The following is a 16,413-nucleotide window of genomic DNA, read 5'->3' as shown; positions in this document are numbered from 1 at the left end:
CTGAAGCACTCCTAAGAGCAGGGACCAATGTCTTGAACTGCCTCCTCCTTGAGCTAAAGAGCTTCCTTTTTTGTGCTCATGAGCTTTCTGCTTCACCAGAACTGTTCCAGAAAACCATTTTACTATCTAGTTATGTACRGGATAGGGATATAATCCGGGTATGGATTTAAGCATGAGAGAGTAGGTTAAAAACCCTTCTCTTGAAACAGGCTTTGAATCCCTGTCTCTAGCTTTCTGGAAAAACACCCAACCATTAGCCAACTGCACAAAAGACTGTTTATCTTCTCTGCTTTGAGTGGAATTAATCATCATCAATTGTATTTCTTTTGCCTCAAAACATGAGATACTGAAGCAAGTCAGGCACTACCCTGTACTTGGAAAGCTACTGCACTTTATTTTTTGAATATTAGTTTTCTGAAAAGGTAAGACTAGTGTTCAGAATCACCAGCATTGACTGATCTCTGCTGGTATTAGTGGTCTTAGTTTCATCACGCAAGAATCGTGACAACTCCATTCAAATGTAGTARTATGCAGTTATACCACCTTATCCCAGATTTCCACCAATAGCCCTGACCAAAACACAGGGGAAAAAACCCTCAAATGTTAAACAATAAACACTCCAGATTTTTTATCAGTTTTTAAAGATGGTATCACAACATGGRCGGACACAGGCTTTACAGAATTGGTATTTTTATGGCAGTTTATTTGTTGAAAAATAACTTTTGAAGACTTTTTTTTTTTTTTAACACTTCACAAGTGGCATTCTCCAATGCATCTCATCTGAGCAGATCACAGGTAGGTGGAATATTTATTTTTGGTAAAATCAGAACTCTTCATATTATGCTGGCATTGTCATATGTAGACTGTTTGTATAAGAGGAAGAAATATCTCTGCTAATATGGCTCAGGCCTTTGAAAGCACTTATATACTTTTTAACAAGCACCACATGAAGATCTCAATGTAGAAAGATATTCAATTTGTTACTGTACCTCCTACATTAAAAATATTTAGCCAAATAGATACAAAATAGTTAGACAACATTATGCAAACGGCTGTGTTTCACCAATTGAGAGACACATCAGAGAATCTTCCCTTCCATCTTACCTTACACATTAAGTATTTATGCCTTCATGTGAAAGTAAAATTTTCCAAGCATCCATCAGTTGTAAGTAAAAGAAAAAAAATGTTTGATTCAAGATGCTTACCCCATATCTCTCAGCTACAACTTCCTCAAAATTCCGTTTCTCTCTCTCAGCCTGTTCCTTCATCCTTCTGTATGATTTTTGTAACCAACTCAATCCAGCATCTTCTACCACTGTAACTAAAGGCAAAAAACAAGGACATTTTTCAATTTTAGTAGTTAAGATTATTTAAAACATACTCTGCCTGTGATATGAAACCTTAACCTAACATAAAAAAAAATTGAAGGAAGATAAAAGAATACGGAATGTAATAATACAATTACATGGTTTTATAAGTTAATGCAAGGTATATCTTGCTAATCCCATTGGTATCACTTAAGCTGCTCCATTTTAACCTAAAACACAACAAACATTTCCGAGGCAGAAGTGATTAATGGGAAACTGTAGGGGATTTCAACGAAACTGAAGAAACTTCTTACAGTTTCTCTCTTTTCCCTGTCCATTATTTGACACACTCCTACGTACAGCCTGGTACAGTGAAAACTGAGTAAATCCATTGCTTTTCATTTGAAAGGTTAGCAAAGGTCCTAGGTTCCCCACTCTGATGCCTGACACCTCTTACAGAGTGCTGATCTTTGCAGCTCTTAAAAGCTGCCACATGGTCACAGGCTAATGGTTTGCAGGACCAACAGTCCACTAGGAAAAGCTCCCAACCAGGAAAGTCAGGGACCCCACTGGTCCTGTCACCAGGATACCAGCACCCATCTCATCSTGTAATGAATGTTCCATGACATTACAAAAAACATTTATTCTAGCTGCTCTTTCTGGAAACAGACAGGACAACCCTGGGGTAAGGAAAGCAGTGAAAAGGTTACAGAAATAATATCTTTCACAAACAGCATCTGCAATGTACTTCATTTAAATGTGACTCAGCCTCTGTGATTGAATATTTTAAAACTATAATTCATGTAATGGAATGAAGGAAACCAAATGAGATGACAACAATTTATCCTGTCTTGGTTAAATCATGTTTTCTTTTAATTAGTTCAAAGTAGAGAATTTCTATGAAGAAACTGAAGGTCAAACCACTCAAGATTAAAAACCAGCCAAGAGAAATYGTGTAAAATAGCATTTACCAGCATTTATTACTGATCTTCCCCACAATTTTACTTTATAGCAAGTTATTTGTAATTCTGCATCAATGTTATTAGCAATTTGCTAGTAACAAGGAGACTTAAAAACGGAGCAAGAAGAGTGAAATTGTTACTAAAGTTGTATTTTACCTTTCTTAGCTGGAGCTGCTTCACTTTCCTCTGGTGGCAAACCTGTACCACCATCTTTCCAATAGGGATTCAGTTCTCTCTCAGAAAGCCTCGCCTAAAACAGAAATAATTTCAATCTGCATGAATGTAATCCATTACAACATGACCTTAACAAAAACTATTGAACATTTTAGTTATCCACCTAAAAAAGAAAATACTATATTATCAACATGCATGCACTCAGTGGGACAGTGTAGATTTGGAATCAATGTTTTCATTTAGATTTACTAAAGATTCTTGTAAATAATAGCTAACATTCTYTGTGAAAAACAGTGACAAACTTCAAAGGAAATAGTGTCTTCCAAAGAGCACAGTCTGTAAAATGTGCTTCARTTTAGGATTAAGATATACATCAGTTTTATAATATCTAATTAAATCACTTCTCTGCACTAACCAAAAGCAAAAACAAAAAGAAAAATAAAAAGGAAAGAAAAACAAAGAAGGAAAAGAACAGAGATAATATGTGAGAAGGCCACAAACGTATACAACCATTTCCACTCACATCTAATGAAATAATAGATAYGGAAATAATCAACACTATTAGTGGTTCCAGTCTCAAGCTTCCAAAGAAAGTCRAAGAATTTTTGTATTAACCCTAGTTGTTGATAATAAGGGATGAAAACAAAATCAAGAACCAGCAGTTTTAGTCAGTTTAAAATAAAAAGACAGCAGTAACAAGGCAGCCTTAAAGTAGTAGTAGTCTTCAAAAAAAACATTAAAAGCAAAATACTTTAGTATTTAGTTTATAAGACAGCTTACAAATACACTGAAACTGTAGCTCTGATCAGCTCTTCCATTTCTCTTGAATTCTAGTAGAATTCAAGAAGGCTTGAATTCCAACTTTAAGCTCAATACAGTGAGCTATAGTAGTACTTTTAGCAAAAGGACTGAAAATAGAAAGGACTAATTTACATTAAAAATCAAAATTGTTCTGAACTACCCACATCATACTTCAGAATAAACAGTATCTATTCTGTATAATAATTAAAATGCAAACAAATACAAGTACAGCATATATCTACCAACAATTATTAGAGATCTGCAATCTGCTTRGACTTACTAGTATGTTCATGTGTCCCACTTATAAGGGAAAAACTCGTGACTAAAGCACCATTACTTTGGAATGGTCAACATGGTGCAGAATCTGTGTATGGAAACCAGCAATGCTAAATTAAACAGCACACTATTACAAAATAACATAATGTAAATTCTAACAGATTTTGAGATTAACGGGTATATTCTGCTCTACTCTGCAATGCAGAGAACCTTAGGCCTTGCCTGCTTCAGTGCATTCTGTATAGGCAGTGTGCCCTAAAACACGTAGACAACTGCAAGAGACAGAGGAAACCAAAGTTGTGACCGGTCTGAAAAATTAGACCCATACAAAAGGAGTGAGGAGCTCATTATCTAGGTAGGAAAGGCTCACACATAAAAAGATCTTCCAAAGACATTTATGTTTGGTATGATGAGGAAGTCTAAATTTTTAACAGAAAACAGGGCACTGGGTTAAAACAGAAAAAGTTAATTGTTTTAGGAAAATTCATGAAGTTACAAAGCCATGAGAGGTTCAGGGCAAAGATTTCTTTATTGCATCTCCAACAAAGAGGAATAATAAAAAAAAAAAAAAATTAACATCAGGATACCTCAATCTTCACCACCACATGCAGTTTCAAAACTACTCTAAAAAGATGTTCATTCTTTTAATAAAATGCAACATGGAGAGGCTGGCTTCTTAATTAGAAGATAGTATAAAACAAGACAAGCCTTCTGTATAAACTCTTCCCATTACCAGCAGAACAATTTTGAAATCATTATTGCACAGTAAAGAAATACTGCTCGCAGTAAATAACATCAGTAGTTAATTTAAACAATTAGTGACATCCAAAGACTTGGGTATTTGAATGAAATCATTATACAGAGTTGAATAAGATAAAGGGGGAAAAAAAAGAAAAAAAAATTGACTCCTCTTACCTGCTCAATTTCTTGAGCTTTCTGTCTTTCCAGTATTTTTTCCTTTTGTTTTTCAGTTTTGACAGATGCCGCTGATGTGGTTTTCAAAGACATGAAGTCTAAAGTCATCCATTCTTCTCTCTTAAAAAAGAGAAAAAAAAATTCAGCCCAGAGTAAAACACACAGAATCAGTGTTTGTACTTCCAACCAAAATACATTTCAAGTGCAAATCAAACAACTGCCAACTATTGACAAAGGATATTTACACTGAATAGTGTAGGTGTCACTAAAGCTGATTTCTTAATACTTTATATGAAAACAGAATACAAATTTAAGAAGTCCAATCTTCCCATTCCTTCAGCATTCACTTTAGCATACATACAAATTCCACAGAGATCTTTGTAATTCAAACCATCTCTTCCCAAAGCATTTATGGAACTAATAAATATGCAGAGCCATATATGTAACTTATGCACTTCTAACAGAACCCTGGACATACAAATCAATTCCTTTTCTATCTTGTTCTAGAGCTGTATTTTGCTGCTTTGGATTTTATGACTTTTATGTCTGTTTCAGCACATACAAAAAAATAAAATTTTTAAACACCTAAAATTTTTAAACACCTAAAATATTTATCAAATCCCAAAAGAAAACAGTGACACACATATCTAAAAACTTCTCTACAAAAAACAAGCTAAGTCGTTTTGGGGAATACTTCTACTTCTATGTACAATCTAGCAAACAACATGACAAGATTATATCTATTTCGGTATATGTCCTTCCACAAGTGTCTTCAGTGAGGTTCAGGTCTGAGATGTTCACCTGAACAGAAGCTGTATGTCACATCATTTCTCTGCTGCTTAAAAATGCTGATGCTAGACAACATACTGGGGAGTTTCAGAGGTGAAACACCACATTCCACTTCTCAAATATCTTCYGAGAAGGGGAACTGGAAAACAGACTATTTTCAAATGATTTAACAGCAGCTATTCTCACGTTAGCAAGCAATCTGGACCAACACAGGGAGATCTACAAAACACAAACCTTTGTGAAAAGAACATGATATCAACACTATATATATATATTTCAGATCTGCAGCTTGGTTCGGATTTTTTTTTTTTGCTTTCCTCCTTTTAATTTCATCCAAAAGGAAATGAGTTTATGCATTCCAATGCTGCACAATAAAGGAAACTGAACTACAGAAATTACGGATGATCAGAAAATGTATTTTGCAAGTATATTTCTCATAAATGTGGACATTCTTAAAGTGCACAGAACAGTTGACATTAAATGACAAATGTTTGGAGAAGTATTTTTATGTTTATCATGTTACCATGACATACAGAAGGATTTGTATTTTATTTCTAGACAATACATGTAATTTAGAGGATCTTTTTCATTCTCTTGGCCAAATACCCAAATCCAGGACCTGAAAAGGTGACTCTGCTCAGCAGTAGAATTAGACACTAAATTCAAACTCAATGCTTTAATGCAACTAAAAGAAAATGCCATGAATATGTGACATGAATGCGTCATGTAAGAACACCATGAAAGGCCTTGATTATACTGGTTGTTGCTATAAAGTTTTGCATCTCCATTACTTCCTTATATCTGTGCAGTCATCAACAGAAGCAAAAATCCAGTCACTCGTAGAAAAATCACTAGGACTAGGAAGAGGCAAAAATAAATAAATAAATAAATAAATAAATAAATAAAATCACCAGGAAGAAAATTAACACGTCCAGCCAAGATACTTAATTCATCTTCATTAAGGAGACTGAGCTCAAAATACAGTAACAGGAACTGGCATGAGGCCACATCAAGCTTAATGTCCTATTAAATAATAAAGAGCTATCAGGTAGAGAACTCTTTCAGTGAAAGCAATGTAATATTTATCGAGATAAACACAGCAGTATGCTTGTAAAATAGCTGCTGTTCAACACCTTTTAAAAGAGCTCTCAAGAAACCCTAACCACGTTTCACATTTGGTCACGCTGAATTTATTTCTGGATTATCAGACTGCTCACCTGTAGGGAAGGCTCTTCCCTAGTGTCTGACTGCTCGCTGACTTTCCAAGTCTTTTCTGTATTGTCTGACTGCGACGCATTTGACTCAACCCATTCAACTGAAGAATCCTAAAAACATGGAGTTTGATATAAAGGATAATTACTGCACAGTAACATATGACTATATGCTTATATAAAATAAATACAAAGTTTATTGCTATTCAAATTTGATGCATATGGCTAGGTATTATTAATTTAATACTCTTTATTAGCTTAATAGTAATGACAGTAAAAATACTGATATTTCACAAGAAAACTGCACAATGACAAYCTCACACCAGGCTTCACAAGCCCATCAACACAGCATGCAAGAACTCTAGCTCACGCTAGCAGTTTAACAGTAATAAAAAGTAATAAGGTCTCTAGAGACAACACTCGAATGTTTTTTTTGTGACATTACAAACACAAATCTTCTAAATTCATGTGCAATTATACTTTACATAAAAACAATTAATGTAAAACCAATAACATGATGTGTTATAAAACACTTCACATTCTCTCTCCTTTTATTTCTATATCCCATTTCCTGCACTGGCAATTGCAAACAGTGCGCTGAGACTCGATGCTTGGAGCAAATAGCCCTCTATTGAACAGATCTTCTCTGTTATTTATAGGAAGCTGCCATGAGAAAAGCAGACTTTGAATTAAAAGTATCAGTCTGGACTGTGCTGTATCTTGGGATTCCCTGATGAGATGTGAAGCTTTTTGATGCTTCCTACTGGAAATGTGGGACCTATTTGTGGCTGAGATTAGTTCCCCATCATGAAAAACAACTGTTCACTTCTGTTATCTGTCCCTTGGAAAGAAATATCAGACTGCATGCATGAATCTCTCAATAAACAAGAATCTCCAAGAAGAAAATTAYAGTCACTTGCACCAACACATCCTCTTACCATTTTACACACGGCAGTCAGAAAGCAACACCCTGTTTTGCAATCAAGCCTCTTGTACTGCCTTGCTGCAGTGCCCTTCAACATAAAGGCATACAGATTCAAACCCATAAATCTGAATCCTCTCTTGGATGGGCTGAAATTGCATGGTAGAAGAGGCAGTAGCAATGCAGCTTAAAATCTAATATTTGCTAYGTCAGGCATATGGACATAGTAGACAATGTTCTATCAAATATGCCCCTGGCAATCACAACAACAAAGAATATCTCTGCTCTCTCCAAAAAGTTCCCAAAATAGAGTTTTGTTTTCAATTTCTTTCTGCTGAAAATCGGTATATCTCTCAGTTCCTAATGAGTGAAATGAATATCACAAGATTTGAAGGTATTCAAATAATAGCAACTTCTAAATTGATTAAATACTTACTGTATTAAAAAGACACACATTGCCAGAGTTATTCCCAACAGAAAGTAAGAGATTAAGAGATATGACTACTAAACACGTCTAGGTGCAGACACTAAAAAATACARGTTTAAAAAATGCCTTCTGAAGCACTTTAAAATTTTTTACTTACTGAAGAACTATCAAGGAGGTCATCCTTCTTTTCAGATTTTTGTTTTTTGCTTTTCTTCTTTTCTTTCTTAGATTTTCTTGAATGTTTATCCTTTTTCTTTTTCTTTTGCACAGAATGTTCCTGTAAGTAAAAGTCTCTAAATGAAATCAACTAAACCAGATCTCCAACACAGAAGAATCATCACAATATACTAACCAGTTGACACCGGGAAAAGCCAAAATCTGCATGCAGCTCCACATAGCTACATGTTTTATTAGTTTCTATTATCCACTCTCTTCTGTTTCTTCTAGTTTTTACATTTCATATCTACAATAGGCATCTTACACCCTCCTCTCCCCTCCATATATTTTTCACTGGAACTATGACTGAACTATAATTATACAGATATCTTTTTGCTCAAAGCTTTTTCCCTARGAATCACCATGCCAAGGTTACCAGGGCAGACCTTTCCTTTTTGAAATATCTACTCAGATTTTAAACTAATGCTACAAAACAAAGTACTCTGAGGTTCTCTTAGGGCTTTTCTTGAGATCCTCCACACAAGGACTTGCCAAAAAGCCCTGGAWCATCTGTAATTCTTCTCCTAGTGCTACTCTTGTCTGGCAGCACCTACTCTTCAGCATTTGGTAGAAACTGAATTTGGAATTGAACCATAAAAGTTCTTCCTCTTTCTGGCTAGAAAATTATATCTCATTTAAGAACGCTAATTTTAAAGCAAAAGGCATTTAGAAGCTGAGTGTTTATCCTAAAGCTACCAAAGATTTCTGTTCACAGGAAGGCACTGAAAAACTAAAAATACAACTCAATGATTTACAGTCATGTCACCTTTTCCASTTGTTCCGCACATTCGTTCACATCAGGCAGCATCCATGAGTCTTCACCCCGCAGACGCTTCAGCACCTTTTGCTTCTGCTCCTTCGCATAAGTAATTTTGGCCTAAGGTGAATAGAGGAGAAAAACAGACAAATTGCAGTGGCATGACTTGCACACACCTTTCTAAGTCATGCTCATACAACAGCACATGATTCTAAGAACWGTTCCTGAGAACTTTCCTTTTGGAAGGACAGCATCACAAATTCATTTTGATTACATGTTAAATGGGAAATTCAGTTAAACCATTGTATGTACTGCCCTTCCTCACTCTACAGCTTTGCATCTGTAGATCCAAACAAGCTCTTTTTTGGCGACTACAAGACACATATGGAGCTTGAACAAGGCCCCTGAAATTCAGTGCAGAAATCACTGAATGCTACTCTCTGCTTTAGTCTATACAGACCATGAAGATCCTGCAGTCTTAAAAACATATTCATGTCATCAAAATAAAGTAACTAATCACACCAGCATTCATGGACAAGTAAAGGACAATAGCCCCAACTCTGCAATTCATAAGATGTCTACAAACAACACACAGAAAACCTAAGTTTATAGCTAGGTAGACATGGACACTAGAGATGAACCTAACAAAAGCTGTCTAACAGAGACCTTGTAGAGCGTCCAACAAATGGTAAAAAATACACATACAGCAAGAGACTTCAAGCTTGTTTGCTCCACAACACAGCATCTTATCAGACTTAGACTAGGAAAGGACAAGCTTCCACGTACYCTGTTTAACTTTTGGTAGAGAAAGGCCCAAGGCTCAAGTTACCAGTTCCCAGTCACCCTTTCATCATTCTTAGGTATATTAAGCAAGTCCAGCTTATCAGCATCTCTTAATACAGTCATTTTCTGCCTGGAAAGTTAATAATAGAAGATGCAAGTTTGTTTCCCTCTATGTGTAAGGGATGGGCCTACAGTAATGACATCCTTCTGTTCCCCAGAGTACCATGAAAAGCTGAATTAAGGTTTAGTTTTGCAAACAACCAAGGGGCAGATATCATAAATCTGTTACTGTCCAGCTAAGCAGCCAATTCCAGCTGCTACCCTAAAAGCCCCCAAAAACAGGTGTCCATAGAGGCTGCATCTCCACCGTGCACGGTGAACCCAGCTCCCTGGGGACTCTGAGCCCTGCAAAGCAGATTTCAGGAACAATGAGTTCCTGAACAACAGGCGCCCCAACTTCCATGCGTGTCAGGTGAAAAGCATTTCAAATATAAARGCACCATTCTAATTCTGGTTGGATAGCACAGTTGTTTTCCCTCAACCTGGTATTTCCACCATTGAAATGTATGAATTCCCAAACAGTTATTTCAAGATATAGGTAGACTTTAACCACAGCATCAGTTTATTACTACACAGAATTTACAGGGCTTTCYTGGTTAGCTGAGATTACATCCATGTATGAATACATATCAGTATGTTGATTATACTGCACAAAGCAAAAAACATATTGTTGCTTCAAAACAAGTATATATCAAGTATTTATTCTCTTCCAAAGTACTTTTAGATTTTTTCTTGACTGCTGAAAACCCAATAGTCTTCAACATATCAAATGCAAGCACCAGATAAAACACAATAATCTGAAAATAGATACTCAAAATCTTAAAAATAACTCCTGTTATCTGTTAGAGATAAGTAAGCCCAACTTTCCTTTCACCTGCAACAAATCACAAAGGCAAGTAGAGGTGGGATAACCATTAGAACAAGTTGATTATCTGCTAGTTCATCAGCAAACGAGATAGTTATCTGATACCACTTCAGATTTGCTCTACAGATAACATTACGGCTGCTTTTGTCCATATGGCATTTAACAACCTTTAATTAAGGATAAGCAAATATTTAATCACATGGCCTATGCAATTTTAAGCAGCCCTTGACACAATCCTGTCCAACTTTTACAGCAGCCGGGATAGGGATGTGGTAGTAACTGTGCATTCCCAACCAGAGCTACCACAGGAACTGCACAGCAGCGCTTCAGTCARTCCCTTAGCCAGCATGTCCCTTTTAACAACAAATAAAGCCCTATTAAATGAAAAGGTAAATCAAGAATATATTCCAACTGAGCACTGAAAACTGAATGATCTATTGCACAGAGGGAAACCCTCCTTCAAATGACCCTCCTTCATTTATTCTCCACTACTCTCTTCTATTCATCTGCTAGTCTTTTCTGTGATTCAGACTGCTCCCCTTCTCTTTAAATAAAAAAGTCATTTTATATAAAATTCATATTTCTTTCAAAAATGACAAACTTACAAAACTCACAAATATACATTGAGCAAAATGAAGTTAATATTATAAATAAGGTACAAAAGGCYTAGGAACACTTTTTATTAAATCTACAATAAACAGAAAAAGATACAAGCAAGTGTTTAGGTAAATGAAATACATGATCCTAACAGAAGAGGCAGATCCTACTTTGGCCTCAAGTAAAAAAATGTATATTCAGAGCACAGAATGGCTCTAAATCGTCACAAAACTGCAGGCTGTGGCCTCCTGAACACCGGATGACACAGGATTGGACAAGACAAACCTGTAGTGGCACTGCCACCAGACTGTTAAAAAGAGACAGACACAAAAAGCAGCAGAAAAAATGTTTGCTTTTTCTTAGACCAAGATATAAAATACAGGTGATTGTTAACAATATCTATATGTAAAATAAAATAATAAAAATAAAGAGTTGCCTAGGGATTTATAAAAGGTTAAAGAAGTTATATTTTGGCTCAAAATATAACACCAGGCTAAAATGCTAACAGCTATAATCTTTGGGTCTATATTTCTGTCTAGCTCCTTTTGCCATCAAATTATAATATTTTTTATAATAAAGGAAGACTTCCCCCCCCCTCTTATTTCAAACACCTCTTCAGAAAGAAGAGGGGGAACCTAAGCTACTTTCCTTATTAGCTTCAGACCTTAACCACTTATTCTACTTGTCTTTTATAATCATGCATGGCTAAACTAGTATCCAGAYATTTTTTATTCACTTTCTACATTTTATAATTCAATCCCCTGTTAGACCTATTCTTCTATAGAAGGGAGGCCAACTCTCACAGGTTCACATCTCCAACCCACAGCAATTCAAGCACCACTTTCAAATGAAGGTTCATTAATACAAAGATATTCAACAATTTATCCTTTCACCTTACAGACAAGTATAGCAGCTCCATTTTAAGTCACCAYTGCATCAACATTTTTATATTTCTTCACCAATATATGATGCTGCATTTCTGAAATAATTTTTATTTTGCAGCAATGCATTAACTTTGCAAGTGAGGGTGCAGGCATCACACATGAACACACAGTACCACTAAAAGCACTTAATATTGAGGACAAGCAGCCTGCTCTGCAACCTGAAGCATTCCCAAAACTTCCTCATGGTCCTCTCTGCAACAGGCACAAAATGAAGCATAAGGCACTACACAAGGCACTACAAAAGACCTGGCAGTAACCTGCTAAAAACAGACTACTCTGCAGCAATATGGAAGCAACGTTAGCCAAGGTGGACAGAAGGTCCAAGGTGGAAAGTCTTTTGGGAGACTTTACTGCTAGTAAGTCAAGATTTCCCAGCTCAAAGAGGAAGCAAATGGCACTCAGGGAAAGCTCAATTTTTCAGTTGACTTCGCCACTTCAGGGAACTATCCTGACAGAGCATGAATCCTACCAAGAACAGGGGCAGCTTTCTGCAGATCTTACTTCCAAAGTAGCCCTCTTAAAAGGCCATATGAGCTACCAATTCAATATCAGGAARGAGGGGAAAAGAAAGGAGAAAAAAAAAAAAGTGCAACCTTGGCAGAAGATCATAGAATCAGCTCAAAAAAATAACCTTTGGACAACCACTTTGTTAAGCAAATTCTGCTACACAAACTAGCCCAGTCCTTAGGATGTCAACATAAGACACCAAAAATCTAAACTATGAGGTCTCATTTCTAATTTCAGGACCATCTCCATCCTAAAACACAACCCATTCTAYTAGTTCATCGGTTTCCATGTTATACTACCAGAGAGCTTGCTGGGGCCTGCCTTACTCTCCCAGCCTACATGAATACAGAGCTCAAGGCTGCCAAAGGCTGGTTACGTGAGTGCTGTCTCTTCAGGGGATCTGGCCACGTCCTCTCCRATAATTTTGATGCTGCTGCACATTTTCCATCTCACTAACACGGTTATTTTCATGAATGCTTAGGCTATGCCTCTCTGGGCTCAACATTCCCATTGCTCTTACCTTCCTGAAGCCTTATGAGGGAGGAGATGTATAAAAGGGATTAGTTTCCACCCCAAGCTGACAGCTGCACCAGTGCTACCAGTCCCTTCATCCTGCAGAAGGAGCTGTGCCCCTGAAAACATTGCTGCTCTTYGGCATTTGCTCCTGACGAAAGGTGTACAAGACAACTGTCAAAGTATTTGTGACCCAAAATCATTCCCCAACAAGGCAAYGTGCACTTTAGGAAGCAGACTGCAAGTGAGGGCAATCTGCCTGCAGCTATGGCTGCCCATCAGCTGCAGGAGTCACGCTGGGCCCAACCTCTCCAGAATGGGGCAGAGAGAGCACCAGAAGAACTGGCAAACATGAAAACGGACATATCAGAAGGCTTCCAAAGTAACTGTCTCTTAAACCAAAACATGGCCTGCAAAAACACATATAGAACTGCTTGGTTGGAAGTGTGAGACCTTTTGTGGAAAGGCAGGGTTCACTTTTCAGGGCTACGACCCCTCTAATATTAACCAATGATTCAAGATTTCAGTGAGCATAATAGCACTAACACACTCATTTCCTCTGAAGCACAGCCAAAGATGTAACACTTCCAATGGATTTTAAAAGGGAAAGAACATAAAATGAAAATGAAGTGAAATGAAACATAAAAACTAAAGTGACATGTTTTGCTATTAATCACTGGCTTAAGATTAACTTCTGTATTTTTTTTCACTAAAAGTGCAAAATAGTGTCAAAGTATTTCATCACTACTGCAAATATCACTCTCTGCAACAACCCAACTGTTCGGCTGATTTAAGAAGCACTTCACTGAGGAAATCATTTCACAGCTTGCTTAAAGTTCAAGTACAGTATACTCTGTGATATTGTTATACACTGTAAAATTAAATTCAAATTCATATTGTACAATAAACCTGTTTCAAAGTGCTATAATTTTGCCTACCCTGTTTGAAAAAGCATCCAGCCCTAGCAATTAGAAGACAGGATTTTCTATGCAAGCAACAGCCAAATCACATCAACCATAAAATCAAAAGTGTAAAAGCGTCATCCAGGTCCATCCAAAACTACAGAGCAGATGATCAACAAAACACAGAAACAAATTGTCAGAGCACAAAATTAGGGAGCAATTCAATCCTGTTTATTGGTGGCTTTTCAGGGGAATTTATGTTCTCATTCAAAAGAGCAGACATCCCTGCATTTACCGAACCACCCAGCCTATTTTCGCTTTCTAAACTTGCAAACTGAAACAGTGGTGTTATGAACTACTCCACACATCAAAACAAGCTGCTGTTTCTGAAGCTTAATTAACAACTTGCACGTCAACACTTAATTATTCGATTACTGATCATTATGATAAACACAACCAGCTGCTGTGCTTTAGCAATGCAGTTGCAGAGAAAAGCTACAAAAAGAGATGTTTACAGAATTTAAAAGAGAAATCCCTATCAAGGCACTCAAGGGGTTTTTCTTTGTTCTTCAACTGAACTACACAAGATAAACATAACCASAGAAAAATCATGCAAGAGCAGTTGAAAACCAAACAGAATCCATCYCCTCACTTTCTTTTAAAGATAAAAAGTTAATGAAGGAAACAATTCTATTTCTACAACTGTTTCAAAATCTACTAGATAATCTCTTGATTTMTGTGTATATTGAATTTTGGGGGTGGGGAGAAGGGAAAGGGAGGAGAAGCTAATTCCTGCTTTTCCTGTGAGGTTGGGGATTTCAGGATAATTACTTCTGATGATACAGGAAAGGTTCCCTCAGATTCCCTATCCATCAGCAAACCAGAGGCACCTGCAAGCAGAGTTCAAGGGCTTCCTTTCACATTAGTCCTACCTATATGGACTAAATAATTTCAATATTATTACAACTAAGAGCTCCTTGAGGAAAACCAGTTGRATATTACATCTTTCAAGGGACAGAGTTCCTGAAACAGAGTCATTTCCAGAAACTGTAGAGCACYGAGGGCATCAAGACTGAAGTGCCAGACCTATGCCATTTCCCAACTGCCTTTCCTAAAGCAAAAAGCAAAAATTTCCAAGTTAGAGGTTGGAAGAGACCCCTGGAGAACATCTGATCCAATCTCCCTGCCCAAKGCATCACCCAGGGCAGCTTCCCAGGATCCTGTCCAGACGGCCCTGAGCATCTCCCTGGATGGAGACTCCRTAACCTCTCTGGACAATAACCTGCAATGTTAAACCACTGCTAAGTTAATAACCATTTCCTCATATTTATGCAGATTTTCCTGTGTTCAGTGTGTGCCCATTGCCTCCTGCCCTACCATCAAGCACCACGGAGAAGAGTTTGGCTCTGGAGAATTTGCATCCAAACAATTTATCGTTTGCATTTTTTCCTATTACCAATTTAAAAGAATTCCCTTTAATTTCTTGTCAGAAGGGATAAAGCAGATTCAAACCTGTAGCTCATCCTGCCTACTGTGTAGAATACACCTAATTACATCCCATCTTTATCAATAATTCACTCAAAGGAATTCCTGTTGCCTACACTATTCCAGTGCCTTCTAAATGTTCCTAGAACTGCAAGTGCCCAGAGAGATGCTCACACAGCCCATAACAGAGTCACAGGAGGGCTGAGGTTGGAAGGGACCTCTAGGGATCAGCCAGTGCAACCSCCTGCTCCAGCAGGGACACCCAGAGCACGGGGCACAGGGTGGCAGCCAGGCGGGTTGGGAAGATCTCCAGAGATGGAGACTCCACAGCCTCCCTGGGCAGCCTGTGCCAGGGCTCTGTCACCCTCACACTGAAGAAACTCTTCCTACATGGAGATGGAACTTCTAGAAGTTTCAAAGCATAACTTCTAGAYGTTAACTTCATAACTTCTAAACATTTCTCTGACTTTACTCTGAAGAAGAAAAACGCCACCATGGGGACTCCCAGGATACTCAGGTCACTTTCCAGCATCTTTTTATCTGAAAACAGATCTAGTCCGGGGAGACCGTTTTCTGCTATTACTTTATTCATGAACCCCTTGGACTCCAGAGCACAAACAACAGCGCTGCGGCCCAGCAGCTGCCGCTCCCCGAGCCCCGTCCCGCTGCGCACACGGGCACGCGCAAACGCTGCCTGAAGCGCTGGGCGCAGCAGCACCGACACGCACGGGGAGGCCGCGGCCAGGCCAGGGCGGCTGCTCGCCACGGCTGGCGACACCCAGGCCCCTTCCGGGGACCGGGGACTCTCTCCGGGCCGCCCCCGGTTCGCGGGACCGGCCGGGGGTCCCACCTGCGCCAGCGGCGCCTCCCGCTCCGRCCGCCGCTCCCCGCGCGCCGCCGCCTCGCCCTCCAGCGCCGACGCCATGGCCGCGACGCGCCGTAAAGCAGCCGCCCGCAGCCGCGCCGCGCGCGCGGCACTGTCGTAAACAGCGGAGGGTAG

General features: G+C 38.3%; 1 protein-coding gene across 4 annotated transcripts in view; it reads right to left on the bottom strand.

The window, feature by feature from the left end:
• Positions 1 to 16,338, bottom strand: part of CWF19L2 (CWF19 like cell cycle control factor 2) — a 59,157-nt gene extending 42,819 nt beyond the window's left edge. For all 4 annotated transcript variants that reach the window (XR_003250456.1, XM_026045608.1, XM_026045607.1 and 1 more), the window contains exons 1-7: positions 16,264 to 16,338; positions 8,767 to 8,877; positions 7,942 to 8,061; positions 6,442 to 6,549; positions 4,436 to 4,555; positions 2,426 to 2,519; positions 1,206 to 1,321 (exon numbers count right to left, since the gene is read on the bottom strand). Coding sequence is in view for 3 of the 4 variants with exons in the window: in XM_026045608.1 (XP_025901393.1) it covers positions 1,206 to 1,321; positions 2,426 to 2,519; positions 4,436 to 4,555; positions 6,442 to 6,549; positions 7,942 to 8,061; positions 8,767 to 8,877; positions 16,264 to 16,338 (744 nt within the window). In the remaining variant the exon portion in view is untranslated. The remainder of the gene's footprint in view (positions 1 to 1,205; positions 1,322 to 2,425; positions 2,520 to 4,435; positions 4,556 to 6,441; positions 6,550 to 7,941; positions 8,062 to 8,766; positions 8,878 to 16,263) is intronic.
• Between the last annotated feature and the right edge of the window lie 75 nt (positions 16,339 to 16,413).

This window comes from Nothoprocta perdicaria, unplaced genomic scaffold (genome assembly GCF_003342845.1).
Source record: "Nothoprocta perdicaria isolate Ctin4 unplaced genomic scaffold, notPer1 scaffold_404, whole genome shotgun sequence".
Taxonomy (NCBI): domain Eukaryota; kingdom Metazoa; phylum Chordata; class Aves; order Tinamiformes; family Tinamidae; genus Nothoprocta; species Nothoprocta perdicaria.
This window is presented reverse-complemented; position numbering and strand designations above follow the sequence as displayed.